This window comes from Xenopus laevis, chromosome 2L, assembly GCF_017654675.1.
Source record: "Xenopus laevis strain J_2021 chromosome 2L, Xenopus_laevis_v10.1, whole genome shotgun sequence".
Lineage (NCBI taxonomy): Eukaryota > Metazoa > Chordata > Amphibia > Anura > Pipidae > Xenopus > Xenopus laevis.
The window spans coordinates 125,133,896-125,151,954 of record NC_054373.1 but is presented as its reverse complement, the minus strand read 5'-3'; the positions used below and the strand labels follow the sequence as shown (position 1 = coordinate 125,151,954).

The window sequence follows — 18,059 nt, the reverse complement described above, 5'->3', positions numbered from 1 at the left end:
CATTCTACACTAGCTTCTGGTTGGTTCTGGTTATTACTCTGATTTTAGTATGCTTAGTGAGAATATTGGGGGCTTTAGGTGCCTGTCTTGCAGAAAACCCCCAAAATATGAATCAATGTAAGAATATTCTTAATGGTCCTCTGAGCACTTTTACAATTTATATTCATTTTCTGTTTGTAATGGTTTCTGAGATTTTGCCAATTTTAGATTGTTTTATATTTGCTAAGCAGGCTTGGCTCAACAGCTCTCTTTGAAAGACCAAAATGTCAGCAGCTCTAGCTGATCCAGTTGATCTATGAGCCTGGTTAGAGCAATCTAAAAATGCTAATACCGCAGAAACTGTTGAAAATAGAAAATTCATGCAAAAATTCACATAAATGTACCCTGGTTAAATTTACATCAGTTCATTTTCTGGGTTTATAATCCCTTTAACAAACTACCTAGGTAAGTACTATAAGCTATAGCACCTAATAATGCAGTTAGATCTTTCCATAATTTGAATTACATAACTAGTCTACTAGAAAATCTTGTAAACATTAAATAAACCCAATAGGCTTGTTCTGCTTCTAAGGATTAATTATATCTTAGTTTGGATCAAATACACATTACTGTTTATTATTACAGAGAAAAGGGAATAATTTCTGAAAATTTGGATTATTTGGGAAAAATGGAGTCTATAGGAGACGGCCTTTCCGTAAGTTGGAGCTTTCTGGATAATGGGTTTTCGGATAACGGATCCTATATCTGTATTAATCTATTCAAGGCAATTAATCTATTCATAACTAAAATGTAACTGCCTTTTACACAGAAGCCTAAAATATGTCTTGCAAATTAAGATTTTAGCTCAAACATTACTTATATATGTGAAATCAGATTCTTGTATTTTATTTACAATTATCTACAACATGAAAGACATTAAAACACCTGTTAAACATCAAAAATAAAACCCATACCCTACCTGCCTTCCCAAATAATCTCTCAAATGTCTTTAGATGATCAAAAAGTACAATAACAGCAAATCTAATTACAGTGAAAATGCATTCAGTTAGTAGTTTCTTTGGGGAGCCACATATATTACTCAATATTTATTACTTCATCCCCCCCCCCCAAAAAAAACCCCAAAATATACCACCATGTTAAAAAATATTGATTTCTGAAATGGTTGTATTATTTTAGTTTATTTGTTGCATATTACGATAACAACCATCAATACACATGCTTTCTTTATGTTGAGGTTCCCATTATCATGTGTCAAGAAAAAGGCTTTTTAAAAGACTCCCTCTACTATAAATAGTAAAGCTTAATTACTGGCACATTATCAAATCATATAATTTTAAGGTTTAAAACAACACTTGTGGATTCAAAAAGAAAAACATACAGATTACATTAGCTTTGCAATTATCTGAATTCAGTGGTATTAGAACATAATGTTCATATTTTAAATTGAGTAGTCTTAAGAATGAAATAAAAAGAAAATTGCATACTTCACTATGAAGCAAGTGTATTTTATTATTTCCTTTCCACAATCATTAAATCAAAATAAGATGGATTTATATGTTTATTGCTCAGTACTGCTCATAAATCAGTGGTTGAAATATGTGACAATAATACAAGCACATTTCTGCATAAATTACCACAGTGACAAAGGCATACTGCAAGGAATCCCCAAAAATAGTGTTATATTATTCATAAAAATGTGTAGCGACTGTAAATTTTATTCACATTGTAAATTCATCTAACTGGACTCAGGTTTACAAGGCATGGGTCCAGCCCATGATTTGTAAGATCATCCACACACTGACTTTTGGGCTAGGTCCCCTGCCTTTCTCATTTTTAAAAAGACTAAGGACCCAGCTAAAATGTCAGTCTCCTTAAAACATACTACATTAGATGTTGTGAATATGTTGTCTCCTTGGATGGATTATAATTTTATTTATGTAGCACTTCTTGTATATGCAGTGCTGTAGCTATACATGTGTTTTGGGCTAGAAATATATACAGTATATAATGGCATTAGTTAGCTGGTCATCATAGGGCTGTTATGGTTGTCAGGTCTCAATACAAGTAATGGAGTCAGCCTGACCACTGAATAATCGTCTACCTGGAGTTCATTTATTAGCAACACACAATATATTACATTATAAACCAAAAGCATATATCTGTTTAATAAACTTTGAACCAATAAAATAAAATAAAACTGTCCGAACTATGAATATTTAAAAGAAAAAAATGGGACAAGGACTGATGTGAATTGTCAACACATAAATAATCGTTGTATTTTCATTTATATATCATAAATTATTCATTTCAAAATCCAAGTTGCAAAAAAGTATTAAGCAAGTTTGTGCTGTATGCTAAGCGTATCAAAATAGATTTTGAATCAACACCCTGCCAGATGTGTTCTGCCATCTGTCATTTCCCAATAAAGCAGGGGACTAATGGAAAGGTGTGACTATACTCCTTTAATTATCTGGGTAGCAGAACAACACATCTTAGAAATATTTAAGACCGGGTTACATTTTTTGTGAAATGTAATATGTTTACATTTACGTTGTTATGCACATATTTTACTACTTATGACTGACCATACTTCACAACTATTTCTTAGAATCCACAGACAATGGCTAATGGCTGTCCAGAAGAAAAAGTACAATCGTACTCCGATCGTACTTCGAACCGTACGATTCGTATGATTTTCCTTCGATACCCAAAAACTTAGAAATATGCTCTGGCAGATTCCCATAGACTAACATAGCAGGTTTAAGTTGGCGAATTATTGAAGTCGAATTTTTTTAAAGAGACAGTACTTCGACTATCGAATGGTCGAATATTCGAACGATTTTTACTTTGAATCGAAGTCGAAATAAATTCGAAGTTGTAGTATCCTATTCGATGGTCGAATTACTTCGAAATTCTAACTTTTTGTACTTCGAAAATTCACTCGAACCTTAGTAAATCTGCCCCTAGCAGTTTAGTTTGTTATAAGAATCTGCAGCAGGCTGCACATTTCTTCTGTTACACCTAGCTGCAAAACAATTTCATTAAACTTCACATAACAGAATTACACATGCATGAAAGTATTAGATGCATATAATATGTTAGATTTTTGTATTCTGTACATGTACTTTATATTTAAAATCTTGCCAGCCAAGTTGCATTAAATTCGCAACTTGGTTTTGCTGAATTATGCAATTCAATCTGATCAGACTTTATACTGCAATACATTTGATGTGAAGGCGTTTCAACTAGGGCTTAGAATATTGGAGACATATTTTATAAAACTAGATAGTGTACAGAGCTTACTTCCGAATCTAACACAGGTGGGCCTTTAGGTCAAATGCACTATAATTGCCTTTATGTAATTTCCCATTAATGCTGCAAACATTTCACTGACAAAATTAATGCTCAGGTTTACTAAAGTGCAATGCCCTTAATTTGTCTTGCAATAGCTGAGGTTAATTATGCAAAATTAAGAGCTAAAAACAGCATTAATATTGATGAGTCCTGAGTTTTTTGGTGGCAAATTAGGTGAAGTTTTTGTACTATAAATCTATATTATTTGTTGCTGCCAATGTAAATATTGTACAAGATCCCTCTAATGAATAGTTTATACAGATTATCAATGAATATATGTATCAATTAAATTATTAACAATGTCAATGTCTTATCAAATTAATTGTGGCCAGTTGATTAACAGTTATTTTTGATTATTAAGTATGAACTATACATAAACTTGGAATCATTTATATCATATGTATTATTGTTACCCAATAAGAATCCATAAAGGCTAACTGTCACTTAAAAAAACTAATACTTCATCCCACCAACTAGACATAAATTCCATATAACACCACTTCCAGGGTGGAAATAAAAGTTGCCATTGGTTTTGGTGATGAGAGGTGATTATTTTGTCGGCAGATGTTAATAAACTTTGCTGGACACCTTATAAAGCATGGATGTGATAAAAGGCAAAATATATTTGTGAACCAGTAAATCCACAATTAGAGATTAATAAACTGGCTCTGTTGACTATTTATTTTGTTGCGAGTAATTATCATGCTTTATCACACTTACGTTGTAAGTAAACAGACCAATGTGCTCAGATTAAAAATGGCACTGGCCCTTCCTATTAGCTCATTCTTTATGGACAATCGTTCATCCGACATAGGCTATAATCTGCACATCTATGGCCAGTTTTAGTGTTCAGTGCAGTTCAGCCGCTGCACCGGTCACTAATACCCATATGTAAATGATGCTCAGAATAAATAAACCTAATAGGCCTGTTCTACCTCAAACATTATTCATTATATCTTGGTTTGGATCAAGTACTAAGCACTGTTTTATAATTACAGAGAAAAGGAAATCATTTTTTTAAACATTTGGATTATTTGGATAAAATGGAATTTCTGGGAGATGGCCTTCCCAAAATTTGGAACTTTCTGGTTTTCAGATAGCAGATCCCATACCTGTACATGCAAAACTGCTTGTATTCAATTGATTGGTTTAGACCACAAATTAATAATGGGAATAATGGGAATTGTTAGCATTTAATTTAAAAGTAAAAGCTTAAATATTTAATTTTGTCACTTGTGCCACCCCTGAAAGGCAGTGCAAGTGACACAAGGAGAGTCATTTAGACTCATTATTACGTTATCTTCCTTGAGTAGGAGTTCCCCAGCTGGTCAGTGATCAGGCAAATCCTATTTCTGTGTCAGTCCAGTGAAAAACATATTCAAGAGTATATATAGTAATATAGAGAATTAGCATGACTTCATGTATATTAATACTTCAGAGCAATGTGATCTGACATTATTGTAAATATTCAGTTCTTTACTCAATCTCTGTTGTTAAACCAAGCACTGTTTTAGACTTTTGCTTGTTAATGCAAAAAATGATTTTGCCATCAAATGGTTTTTCAAAATTTGACTTTAAAAATGCAAGGTATCTCACAGACAATATTCTTTTCCATATATCATCAATCCTAAAAATAATAAATTTTGCTAATTCATCATCTGAATATTCAGAGCCTTGTAAAGACATTCTGGTAATTTAAATTGATAAGCCTTTAACACAGAAAAGCAGAGTGTGGTGACAGTGATTTATGATCATCATAAACATTTAGAAATGGAGTCCAAAGCAAGTGTACAAACAGAAACTTACATAGTTACATAGTTACATAGTTACATAGTTAAATTGGGTTGAAAAAAGACAAAGTCCATCAAGTTCAACCCCTCCAAATGAAACCCAGCATCCATACACACACCCCTCCCTACTTTCACATAAATTCTATATACCCATACTTATACTAACTATAGAGTTTAGTATCACAATAGCCTTTGATATTATGTCTGTCCAAAAAATCATCCAAGCCATTCTTAAAGGAATTACAGTAACTGAATCAGCCATCACAACATCACCCGGCAGTGCATTCCACAACCTCACTGTCCTGACTGTGAAGAACCCCCTACGTTGCTTCAAATGAAATTTATTTTCTTTTAGTCTAATATGGGGCCTCTGGTACGATGATCCACTTTATGGTTAAAAAGGTCCCCTGCTATTTGTCTATAATATAATAAACTTATTCACACTAATGAAGAGAGCTAGTTCCTAGGTTCCAGTTTAAACTAAAGGAGAAGGAAATGCATAATCAGTGGGGTTGTCAAAATGTTAAGCACCCCTGTCCACTGAAAACTGCACTGGCCAGGGGTAATAGTGTAATTGCCATCTTTTTTTTCTTCCTGTATCCTCTCTACAGCCCAATCTGGGTGTGCATGCTAAACTTTTAATTTTTCACTCTACTGCACATGTGAACCCTGCTGGGCCACAGAGAAGATATATGAACAGGAAGAAGATTACAATAAGGTGCTCCTACGGTAGTATCACTAGAAGTTGCTTAATATTGTGGCATCCCCCACCCCCAGTGATTATGCATTTCCTTCTTCCCTATACTTTGATATGCTTTTTTCCATGGCAGACTTTGCCAACCACTTGATTTCTAAACAGAAGGCAAAAGGTTCAAAAATACCTCTGCATAGATGACAATGCATACATGGCCACAATGAATACCACTGTATTCAGATAATACAGAAATTCACAAATCAAAGCAGTTTAGCACAGACTTAAGACTTTGATTAGCAGGCAAATGCAATAATTGAAGGCATGCATGAAAATCAATTAGAAAGAAGCACCTTTTCATATGAGCAAGGCATCAACTTCTCACAAGCAGGTAACAAAGACATCCATCTTTCTTATAAGCAATCTTAAGTAAAAAAATGTAAAATTAAAGTAATTGGGAATTTAGCTGTAAAATTAAAGTAATTGGGAATTTAGCAAAATCCTGAAACACTCTTGAAAGCATAAGTTCCTAGTCTTTATTTCTTAAAGTGAATAAACTGTATCAGACTATTATTAGACTATTTCAAAAGTGCCCTAACCACATATCTTCAATCATTCCTATCAAAAATACCCTAGTTTTTACAAAGCTTAAAATTGTAATCCAGATTTTCTAGGTATTCCTTGTACAGGCCAGGGGAAATAATCATTGTATACAGGTATGGGACCTGTTATCCAGAATGCTTGGGAACCCTGGTTTTCTGGATAACGGATCTTTCTGTAATTTGGATCTTGATACCTTGTCTACTAGAAAACATGTAAACACGTAAACATGAAATTAACCCAATAGGCTGGTTTTGCTTCCAATAATGGTTAATTATATTTTACAAATACAAGGTACTGTTTAATTATTACAGAGAAAAAGGAAATCATTTTTTAAAAATTTTTTATTATTTGGATTAAGTGGAGTTTACAAGATGGCCTTTCCATAATTCGGAGCTTTCTGGCTAACGGGTTTCCGGATAACAGATTCCATGCCTGCATCATTCTTGAGTCAGAATCTGGATAGGAAAAAGTTTTTGCCCTGTGTAACAAAGCAGCTGGGTTAGTTATAGATTGGCGATATGTTTCTCCCAAGGTTTTATATAATACAACACCCTGGAACATGGATTAATTAATACTGACCAAAGCTGCAAGGTAATTGCTGCAGCTTAAGTACCTGACTGACCTTGGGAGAAGGGACCCCTCCCACCTGAGAGTGAGAGAGAGAGAGAGAGAGAGAGAGAGAGAGAGAGAGAGAGAGAGAGAGAGAGAGAGCAGGAGCTGCACTGCACAGGGAAGGTACTGATTACCAGAGTTTTGTGTTATATTGTGATTCTTTTGTTTTAAGTTGGTGTTGGGAAAGCCACCCAACTGTAATTAGGCTGCCAACTGTGTTTAGCCAGCGCTCTGGTGCAAGGGTTTATTTTTTCCTTTTTTGATTTCTTTGTGTGCTTGTTACTAAAGACTGTGTAACAGAATAAACTACAGGCACTTGCCTTTAAGAGGAGTGACTACTGTGTCTGTTTTTACCCTAAAAGACTGTGGAAAGCGGCCCCAAGACACTGACCCAGGTACCCCTACAGGTCTAGTTGTCACACCACCTTTACTAATTTAGTGTTCATCTGTAGAGGACCATTTCAACAGGCAGATGCAGTCCTTACACAGTGGCATTTTCAAATCTGTCAGTTTATCGGTTGGGCAGGCCAATCATTTTGACCCCGACATGAGCCAATAAACTGCATAGTCAGTATGAATTTTCATCCTATTCCTATGAATATTTCTGCTGGTAAAACTGGTACTATTACTAAAGAAAAGGGGTCATATGAAAATGACAGATGGTACTACTACTAACATTGGGATTATATCACAGAAGTCCTTGTGTTATTTTTCAAAATGTAACAAAATGTGAGTTCATCCACAAAGCTGTGCTTAGGTTAACTTTCCTCTAGTCAATTATCTCAAATGCAAGCAAGGTCCCGTATTATCAGAACAGGCAGATGGCTTTTTTTATTGGAACAGAAGGGATGCGAGAAAACCTGGAATAGGAAATTCACTTACGGGAATGATTACAGTACAGTGGGAAATAATATAATTGACTTCCCAAAACCCAAGAACTAACATATACAGTTGTACTAGCTTTACCATTTTTTGAGCTATAATGCCACATGTCATATTTTCATAGAAATGTATTATTCAAATACTATTTGATATAATGTACCACAATAACATCAGTTTAGGTTATGTAATCATCATGCTATTGTGTTTGTTCAGCTTCTGAGCATCTGTGTTTAATTTATGCCTAAGGTGCTACAGTCATTTTACATTAGCAGTTGTCCTTATTATAAACTATCATGATAGACTTTCAATAACATGAGAACATCAGAGCCCTCCTTAACAGTGAGAAACTGCTGCCCTCGTTTAAATAATAGCCTTTTTAAATATTTATGTCATTTTACAAAATATATAAATAATTGGTAGACGAACAAGCTGCAGGAGTACCTAAACAGCTGTTACTTTAAGAATTCTTTAAAAATATTCCTGGGACTGTCAAAGTATTTAATTTTATGCTTCCATCAAAATGTCTGGTAAACCTTAGTTGTCATGTAACAGCTGATTGTAGAAAACAAAGCAGAAAATCCCTACTGAATTAAATGCAACCCAGGAGTGTTCTTCTTTGATGTCACATGTACAGTATCATACAACACATTGAAATGAGTGCATTATTTAGCAAACACCCCCCCCATTTCCTTAAAACTGCATGGGGGAAAAGGCATAACACTAGGGGGCACATTTACTAAGGGTCGAATTTCAAAGTGAAAAAACGTCGAAATTCAACCATCGAATTGCAGTAGTACGATATTGGAAATCAAAGTTTTTTTTGATTGAATATGGCCATATGCGATCAAAGTAAAATCGCTCGATCAAAGGAAAATCGATCGATCAAACGATTTCCAAAAAAAACCCTTCGACTAAACGTAGCCAAATGTTGGCTATAGGTTCCGGGAGGTCCCCATGGGCTAACATAGCAATTCGGCAGGTTTACGGTGGCAAAGTTTTTTAAAGAGATACTTCGATTTTCGAATGGTCGAATATTCAAAATTTTTTCAATTCGAATCGTAGTCGAATTTGGCCTATTCGATGGTCAAAGTACCCAAAAATTACTTAAAAATTCGAAGTTTTTGAATTCGAAAATTCACTTCTAATTCACTTCAACCCTTAGTAAATGTGCCCCTAGATGAAACACACTTTAGTTAGACTTCTCATGCATACATCTACATCTTTGGTGTGGATTGCTAAAAGATGAAAAAGTCAGCTCCATCTGTATGCTGTTATTACACCACATGACTAGCCATGACTATCATTTTAAGTCTTCCCATTCCCTTTATTACTGTAATAGTCTATAATAATCAATAACATATTAACAAAAAATATAGAATTGCTATAGAATTATGAACAATTATCAAAAATGGCATGACTTGTCACAGCCAAGTCAATGCTATTTAAGTACTCCTTGGAGGATGAGAATGATGATTTGCTGTAGTATAGTGGGGTAACTATTATTGTAATGTGTAATGTGTATATATATCTGAAACTTTGTAATATTCTTAGGGTGCTCACTGTTCTGATGTATTGAAAATGTCTTTAACAAGGACAATGTGATATTTTCTTGATATGAAGATGGATTGACTATATACAATTAGGGGGTTATTTACTAAACTCCAAATGCAAAAATCATGAAAAAATGTGTGATTTTTTATAAAATCTGAAATCATAAATTTTTCGAAATTTATTAAACCCTGAGGATGGAAAAGTTTGAATCTGAAAATCCGGCATCTCAGACCTGTCAAGGTTGCATATAAGTCAATGGGAGAAGTCCCAATGATGTTTTGATGTGCACTGGGTTTTTGTGTAATACTCCGAAGTTTTCCGTGTTTTTGGGTGAAAATTCCGAATTTTTTTTTGAAATTTGTGAAAATTGTATGAAAAAATTAGAAAAAAATCGTGAAAATCACATTTATTTTCTGCAAAGCAAATTTTTGGGAAAATGTAATAATAAATAAGCGTAAAAAACCCGAGGGGATTTGATTTTGTTGGGTACCATACACTTATATCTACATATAATGTTTATTCCATCATACAGTAAATAACACAACACTTCACAGTATAGGTATGGGACCTGTTATCCAGAATGCTTGGGACCAGGGTTTTCTAGACAAGGGATCTTTCCTTATTAGGATATTTATACTTTAAGTCTACTAAAAAATAACTTAAACATTTATTAAATCCAGTAGGATAGTTCTGCCTTCATTAAGAATTAATTATATCTGAGTTTTGATGAAGTACAAGGTACTGTTTTACAGATTACAGAGAAAAAGGAAATCCTTTTTAAAAATGTGAATTATTTGATTAAAATGGGTCTCTGGGAGTTGGTCTATCTGTAATTCAGATTTTCTGCATAACAGATTTCTAATTCCCATAACTGTACTTAACTGTATCACAGCAAAGCTTTTATAATATTTCTGATTATCATCCTAGTTAGCCAATAAAATAATCATCTTTTAACTGCTTGTGTTAAGTTTAATTTCAAACAGATTTGCTAATTAAAGATGATATTTGAAAGTTTATCAAGCTGAAACATGCAAATGAAGGACTTAAACTATTGTTGTTACTTAATAGCCATTCCAGATCCAAATCTGATTTCTAAAATGCTGCTTTTTCAGTTTCTACACTATTGCTTAATTATGAAAGGATATTTTACGTTGAAACAAAAAGAGCAGATTATACATTGCAATCATTTTATGATTGATAATAATAACTAAAACAAATGTCTGCAACTTCCAAAATACTAATAAAGCTGAGCTATTAATACAGGTTACCATTTGGTAACATGATCCAAACCCATCAAAGCCAAAAACATGTAGTCCCTTAGCATCAAAAAAAAAACATACTTGTTTACTTAAGCAGTGTAGTTTTTTGAAAAGTTTTTTTTAGCTGTAAGTTCAAGCAGTTAAAGCAGTTATGGATAATCAGCTATACATATGAAAAAAGTGAGGATATTAAAAAAAAAATCAAAAAATGTAAATAAAAGATTCAATATAAACTAGATACACTGAAGTAAAATAGAATGGATCAATTTAACAGACCTATTTCATTAAAGCCACTGTAGCCAAGCTCTTGCCTGCTCAGTCCAAGTTCTTTCAGATCCACGCACTTAAAACCATGAGGACACTGATATCCTTCTCCTTCAGGGGAGCAATGAGTATCTGGAATGGCTAAATTATTCCAAGTAAGATTTCTTAAAAAAAAGAGATAGGTGTTAACTACATTCAAAACAAACCATTAAACCTGTAAAAATGACAAAAGAGGCAGTTACACACCATGGCTCCTAAACTTTACCAGTGTATTGTCTAAGGAAATCTACCAACTCATGTGGTGCCAGAAATTTACTAAATCACATTACACTGATAGAAACAGAGTTGGGGTAATGTAAAACAAAGTCCTACATTTGCCCAAAACTACTAACCCCAAAGCAACCAATTAGATGTTAGTTTTCAAATAGCTAACCAGTGAATGCTACTTGGTGATTTTTTCGCTATGGAATACTAGAAAAGTAACAATAACTTAAGACAGTTTATTACATTACCTGCATAGTGTTGTACAATATATGTAAACATGTAATTTTATCTGAACAATGGGAAGAACCCGCAAGGTGTTGTCTATGGCAACCTTGGGGTGCTATGTTCTACTGATCACAAACTCAAGATGTACCATTTGGGTACCCCTGTAATATGCTATGTTCCCAAGTATGCAGACACACCCCTTCTTACTAGTTCAATTAACAATGTAAGCCACATACTTTGCAGATCCATGTGTACACTTTAGCACATGCAATCTTCAATACCAAACAGGATTGCAAAAAGCTCAGTGACTCAGGTCTGTACAGAATTGGTTTGCAATGATGACAGTTAAATTGAAAAGCTAAATTAGAGCCAGGCCTAATTATCAAATATTAATGTGCAATATCCCTAATGCTCTTGTTGTATGGAAACAAATTGGCATCAACAAAATTCCAACACTTAAAAGAAAGCTTTCCAATAAGGCTAGAGACTTTTATAAAACCAAAAAGAGGACTAGATTATTATTGATAACCTTGGTTTTGGAATAACGTTGGATACTTTTGGTAATATAGTGTAAGAAAAGGAGTTCTTTTTATGATGCCTTGAGAAAATAGGCACAACATTCTTAATGCAGAGCATTTAGCTCAGCAGTCTGTGTCGGACTGGGGGACGGAGACCCATCGGAGCCACTGCCTCCAGAAACGCGTTTCGTGATACAACACTTCCTCAGAGACCTTGTATATTTTGTATTACGAAATGCGTCAGACCTCAGCTGCTATGTTTATTTGATTAATACTATGTCGAAATAAAGTGTATGATTTTACTATGGACCTGGAGACAAGTGATTATTTTTGATACCCAGGAGTGCGCTGCCTTCATATTACTGTCTTACTAGAAAAGTAACACTTTTATTCAATTTCAACTTTCCAGCATTTTAAATGTTTATGTGTGTTACACTAGTTGCTATACAATCAGATTTGTCATGGTTATACCCACCTTTCCCTGCCCTTTTTAAGCAGGGAGGATGAGTGTAATGTATAAACAATGATTTTTGCCATTTTAGGTAATAACCATTATAACTTAGTCCTATGTATTTTTTTTCATTCCTATGTAGCTGTTGTAGGCTTTTTAAATCTCTGTTGCTGAATATTATATACAGTATATTATGTGAATATAATTCATAGAATTCTACTCTACTGTTATATGTGGAAGTTTAATGTGTTTAAACTTACCCATGCACTGTGTCATTTGTAACACAATGGAAGGTAAATGTTCCAAACATCTGAACTCCGAGAATCCCATACAACAGAAGAAAAAATAATAAAAATATTGAAACACTCCAAATTTGCTCTCCTGATCGCCTGAAAACAAGATGAACAAGCAAATTTAACATAAAAAATCACATATAAATTATAGTTAGCAAATGAAAAAGAAGAGGAATCAAACATAATTCACTGTAGTTATCAATGCAAAAGCCGTTTCATAGATTACATGGTGAAAATTGTGAATAACTGGAAAGTAAGTAACCAATTAATAAGTGAATCACAGAATCAGCGGGAAGATAAAGTCTGGGTTCCAAACAGCTACTGTATGTTAAGATCAGGGGTAACAGAGAGAAAAATTAATTTAAGTGATAAGAAATTTTCACTGCAATAAATTTAGAGAAATGACTTTTTATGTCCACGCCCCCTTAGATTACTATGAGCTGGGTCAATTGGGATACCTACTAATTGCATGGACATTATGTAAGGTTCATGTAAACCTGAGGGGACTGAACAAAATGGAGGTTTGTATATAAATTATGTATGAATTAAGGTTTTAATGGTTTTGAGACACTTCCCAATGTGCAAATATTTTTTGTTAAAAACATTCTAATATGGAAAAGAAGATGCAACAATGACCTTTGTGGATCCTGTGTAAATATGCCACCCAGTCAAATTTGAAGATAGGCTTCAACAATATTTTCTTAAATAACTGACCAGCTAGTACTGACAAAAAACAGAGTGTGACACTAGTGTGAAACATAGGGATGCAGAGAAACCACTATTTTGGGATTTGACAGAATTCCAAATCTTTCAACCAGGATTGGGCTAAAGCTCCCCATAGACGCGACGATTCCTCTTGCCGAGCAACCGATTTTAGGGAAGCCCGACCAATCCTTCGAAATTATCGTGCGGTTAGTGGGATTCGAACGATCGTACATCTTACGATTTTTCGGCCGACATCTGACACGAAATTGATCGGCCAGGTCAAAAAATCTTTGTCGGTCCCAGTGCAATCTATCTATGTTTGCAGGGCCAAGCAGGCAGCTCCCCTTTGTTTTCCTGGCAAATTGGTCTTTTTAGTTGATGGTAAATTCGTACGATCGTACTGAGAAGATCGTGGTCTCACGATCAGGATCTGATCTTGTAAAAATCTCAACATCTATGGCCATCTTAACTCCCAAAGCTAATCAGAATCCTAATTTGCATCTGCAAAAACCACATGGGCATCGCACAATTTTGCCTAGCCTGGATTTGGTGCATCCCTAGTAAGGGGCATAACCACAGACTGTGACAGTGTAAAAAATTATTAAAAGGTATAGTACAGTGTAAAAAGAACCCAATGCTGCTAGGGACCAACTAGCAGCGATACTTTGCAAACCAAAGGAAAACATTTACAATAATAAATAAATAAATATCTTTGGTTTTCAATAACTTATTGAGAACAATGCAAGAATGTAACTCATGGAATAGGTATAGTAACATGAAAAAAATTGTGGTGAAAGCCAGTAACAAGAAAATGAATGCAGGCCTGCCCAATAATGCAATAAAAGGCATAGTTTATCTGCATGATTTTAAAGCGTTTAAGCATGAGACTATGTCATCCAACTAAAAACATCCACATGGAAATCTGAACTTACTTCAAGATATTTGTTATCCTACTTCTTGGAAGTTCAAAACGGAAGTATATACGGAAAGCTCGGATCATTATGAGAGGTCGTGGGATCCGCAGCATTCCCCATGGGGACATTTGGTCAACGATTTTGGCGATTTCAAATACCTGCAGTTATGAGTGAGTTTGTTCAGATGTGATTTTTTTAAAAAGCAATTTAAAGCAAATGTCAAATATGTAGAAAACAAAGAAGTTTAAAAGCAAATTTCTCCACTACACTGCATTGATGATGTTGTTTCACTGACTGTAAAATAGCTTGAGCAGATAAAGATGGCCATCATCTATTTAGATGCTAGAATAGCATACTGTTAGATAAAACAAATACCAAAAGGAAGATTTTCAATGTTGGGATAAAAAATAATTATTACTTAATTTGTAATAACAAAAGGTTCATGTGACAACTGATGCAATATACTGTAGCAATATACTGATACAATATACAGTAGCATGCAGGGCCATTTAACACTTTTCTTTCACATGTGTGATGGGTTTTACTACTTAATTGGAATCATACTTAGGGGGTTATATACTAATTTACAAGTTTATCTGATTTTTTATTTAACAAAGCTGGAATTTGGTATTTTTGCCCCAAAAAGCCGGACCAATAAAAAAAAAATAAAGTTTAATAAATAACTCCTAAATGTAGGTCTGGGCAGTAAGCAACCAACATGTTACTTTCACAATTTTCCTTGCAGCTGACTGAACAAATTTAATCACTAACTGGTTGCCATGGGAGCACATTTGCAGAATGTTAGTAAATGAGTCCTATGGTGCCCAATCGGTTTTACATCTGCTTATATATGATGATAATGGACTGATTGGACTTCTAGGGATACCTGTTAATGTTTATTACAAAAGCCCAAAAGGGGAAATTTTGCAAAATGCCCATTATTATATCAAGAACACCTGAACATCTTTAAATAGATTAGTATTTAATTAATTTAATTCTTTCTTTGGTGTCCACTTTTATTGGGTGGTATTCTTTGTTGAAAGTACTTTTGCCTAATCAGTTGTATACTGGCAATATTATGTTAAGGCTATGTTTGTTTATGGTTTCATATACTTAAGATAGATAACCCATGGTTACCAGTTAGACCAACATTTCCTAGTCCTCAGCTATGTTATAGCTAATACTTTTTCTACACATTTTCTTATAACATACATAGTGAATAAAGTACCCCCTATTGTAAAATCTAAGGATATTATATGTTACCGGGGAGTTACAAGCACAAGGTAACGTCCAGGTCATGGAACTCCGAGGTGACTTATATTTTGCAAAAGGGGGTAGTTTATTTTATAATACACAAGTTTCAGTGAGCCATGTGACAGAAATGACATCACTAAGCTCTGATTATAATCAAAAACATCACCAAGCACCATTTATAAGGGTATAATTTACAGGCTATTCATGGCTCCTGTTTATTACATAGTTATATACCTTTCTCCCACAGAAAATTCCCTACCATAGGCCTGCCCTAGATAGACTACAGGCATCCATATTCCCTTTCTTTAATAATTGTTAATCCTTTTAATCCCATAAACTAGTCATAGTCTGGAGTTATGCATCCTCAAAATAAAATAAGGAATCATATACCATGTACTAATGTTGTGTTGTGTTTGCCTTGTAGTTCCCTTACATTTCAACCTTCCACAAATTGCTTTAATTGTTCCTAGATTGGGAGCAAATACATTTTTGATGCTCTCATCTTACTGTGATTTTGGACCCTGTCTTACATCCTACTTTCCTTTAACTCTGACTAAACATCATGCATAAATCAAGTAACAACATTGTAATGCTGAATTAGTATAAGTTATATGTATAGAATACTTGTTTAATTATCTTAATTTTCTTAGATAAAATCACCAAATATTTGTAAATACGGAATCATTAATATAAACTGATGAAAAACAAATGAAACTGATTAAATGTGAAACAAAATTGCATATTTTGTTCTATTTTGATTGAAACCTTACCTGCAACACTAATGACACCCAAAGGCAAAACACCATGAATCCATCAAAGACACACCAACGATCCTTTACATAGCCAGTATCACCCTAAGAAAAAATATAAAACTTTAGAAAAAATTACCTGTTATCAAGGTAATCCTGACCACTATACATTATTAAAATGCCCATGACTGGTGCTTTGAATATGTTTTGGTTGATGATCGTAGGTACAACAAAGTTTAAGTTGCTTCATAAACCTTATTATGCCAAACAATGAAACTGAAAATAACTGTTCCCTCTTCAGTAAGGTTATCAGATGTGTGTATTTTTTATCGTGGAACAGAATAACACTACATTGTCCTGCACATATACAGAATGGTATAGTGTCAGTAAAGGCTTTGTATGTTAAGAATAGAATTATGACAAATACACAATAAAGGACCAATCACTGAAGTAGATGAAAAAACAAAATGGCCAATATTTCTTTTGATTCTACATCTAAACACTAATTTTCAGTATTGATTAAATATTTATTCTCAGCCAGTGTAACTCAACAACTGTATATGTAGAATGTTAATTCGAATTTACCATAATCCCTGCACTAGGTCCAATACATAGGGTAAGTAATAATACGGTATATAATTTTTGTTCTGGAAGTGTAAAAAATAGACAAACCTTCACAGTCACAAACTTTATAAATGACAGATTTGGGCACTCACCATGCAAAACAGAAATAATCACTTCTGAACATTTAGAACATAAGTACTCTTTGAAATATGTCAGTTTAGAAATTCCAGTTTAAATTAATATCTGAAATCAAGCTGTGAATCTTTTCCAAGCGATTATGGGATTATTCTGCATGGCAGGTACTGCTTACTGACAGTATTTAAAGTCATTCAGCAATTAAAAACACCAGATAGTACCGGTATTTTATATTCAGCTTACACTTTATTAAAACATGGAGATTCATTATTATTTTGCTCAAAAAATAACAGACAATTTCCTTGCTAAAAAATGTTTAGCCAATGGTATATCTGATTTACCTGTCTCCAACGCTTTCTTAGTTGAGGACCTATGGTTGCCCATTCATTTACATACTGTGTTCTGAGCCTAGCCAACATACATCAAACCACATGGACATGTGATCAAATAGATAACGTGTGTGGATGTGCATGTTATACAATGTCAATGCTCTTGCATGAAAGATGGTGTACTGTACCTTTTACGCAGAACGTGAACGAATTGGCAACCACAGGTCCTCAATTAACAAAGTGTTTGATATACCATTGGCTAAACATTTTTTAACAATGGGACATAGGCTGCCAACTAGATTTATGGGAATAGACATGGTTCTTGAATCAAGGAGAGGCAGTGATTGGAATCAATTACTCATGCAGAGAGAGACTGATTGGATTAGATTGTTAGATACGGTAGCCCCACATGGGTTAAATCATGTATTCAATTCCTTTGTGCCATTTTTAGAATCTAGATGAAATTGTGGGTTTTTAAATATTTAAAAAGTATTAATGATTTAACACTTAGGGGCACATTTACTTTGCTCGAGTGAAGGAATAGAATAAAAAAAACTTCGAATTTCGAATGTTTTTTTTGGCTACTTCGACCATCAAATTGGCTACTTCGACCTTCGACTTCGAATCTAACGATTCGAACTAAAAATCGTTC

The 18,059-nt window shown here is 34.1% G+C and overlaps 1 protein-coding gene across 4 annotated transcripts in view; it reads right to left on the bottom strand.

Moving 5' to 3' along the window:
* The window catches only part of nalcn.L (sodium leak channel, non selective L homeolog), a 155,438-nt gene that overhangs the window by 120,455 nt on the left and 16,924 nt on the right, over positions 1 to 18,059 (bottom strand). For all 4 annotated transcript variants that reach the window (XM_041582403.1, XM_041582405.1, XM_041582404.1 and 1 more), the window contains 4 exons: positions 16,401 to 16,484; positions 14,395 to 14,534; positions 12,725 to 12,853; positions 11,019 to 11,170 (listed from right to left, as the gene is read on the bottom strand). In XM_041582403.1, coding sequence (XP_041438337.1) covers positions 11,019 to 11,170; positions 12,725 to 12,853; positions 14,395 to 14,534; positions 16,401 to 16,484 — 505 coding nt within the window. The remainder of the gene's footprint in view (positions 1 to 11,018; positions 11,171 to 12,724; positions 12,854 to 14,394; positions 14,535 to 16,400; positions 16,485 to 18,059) is intronic.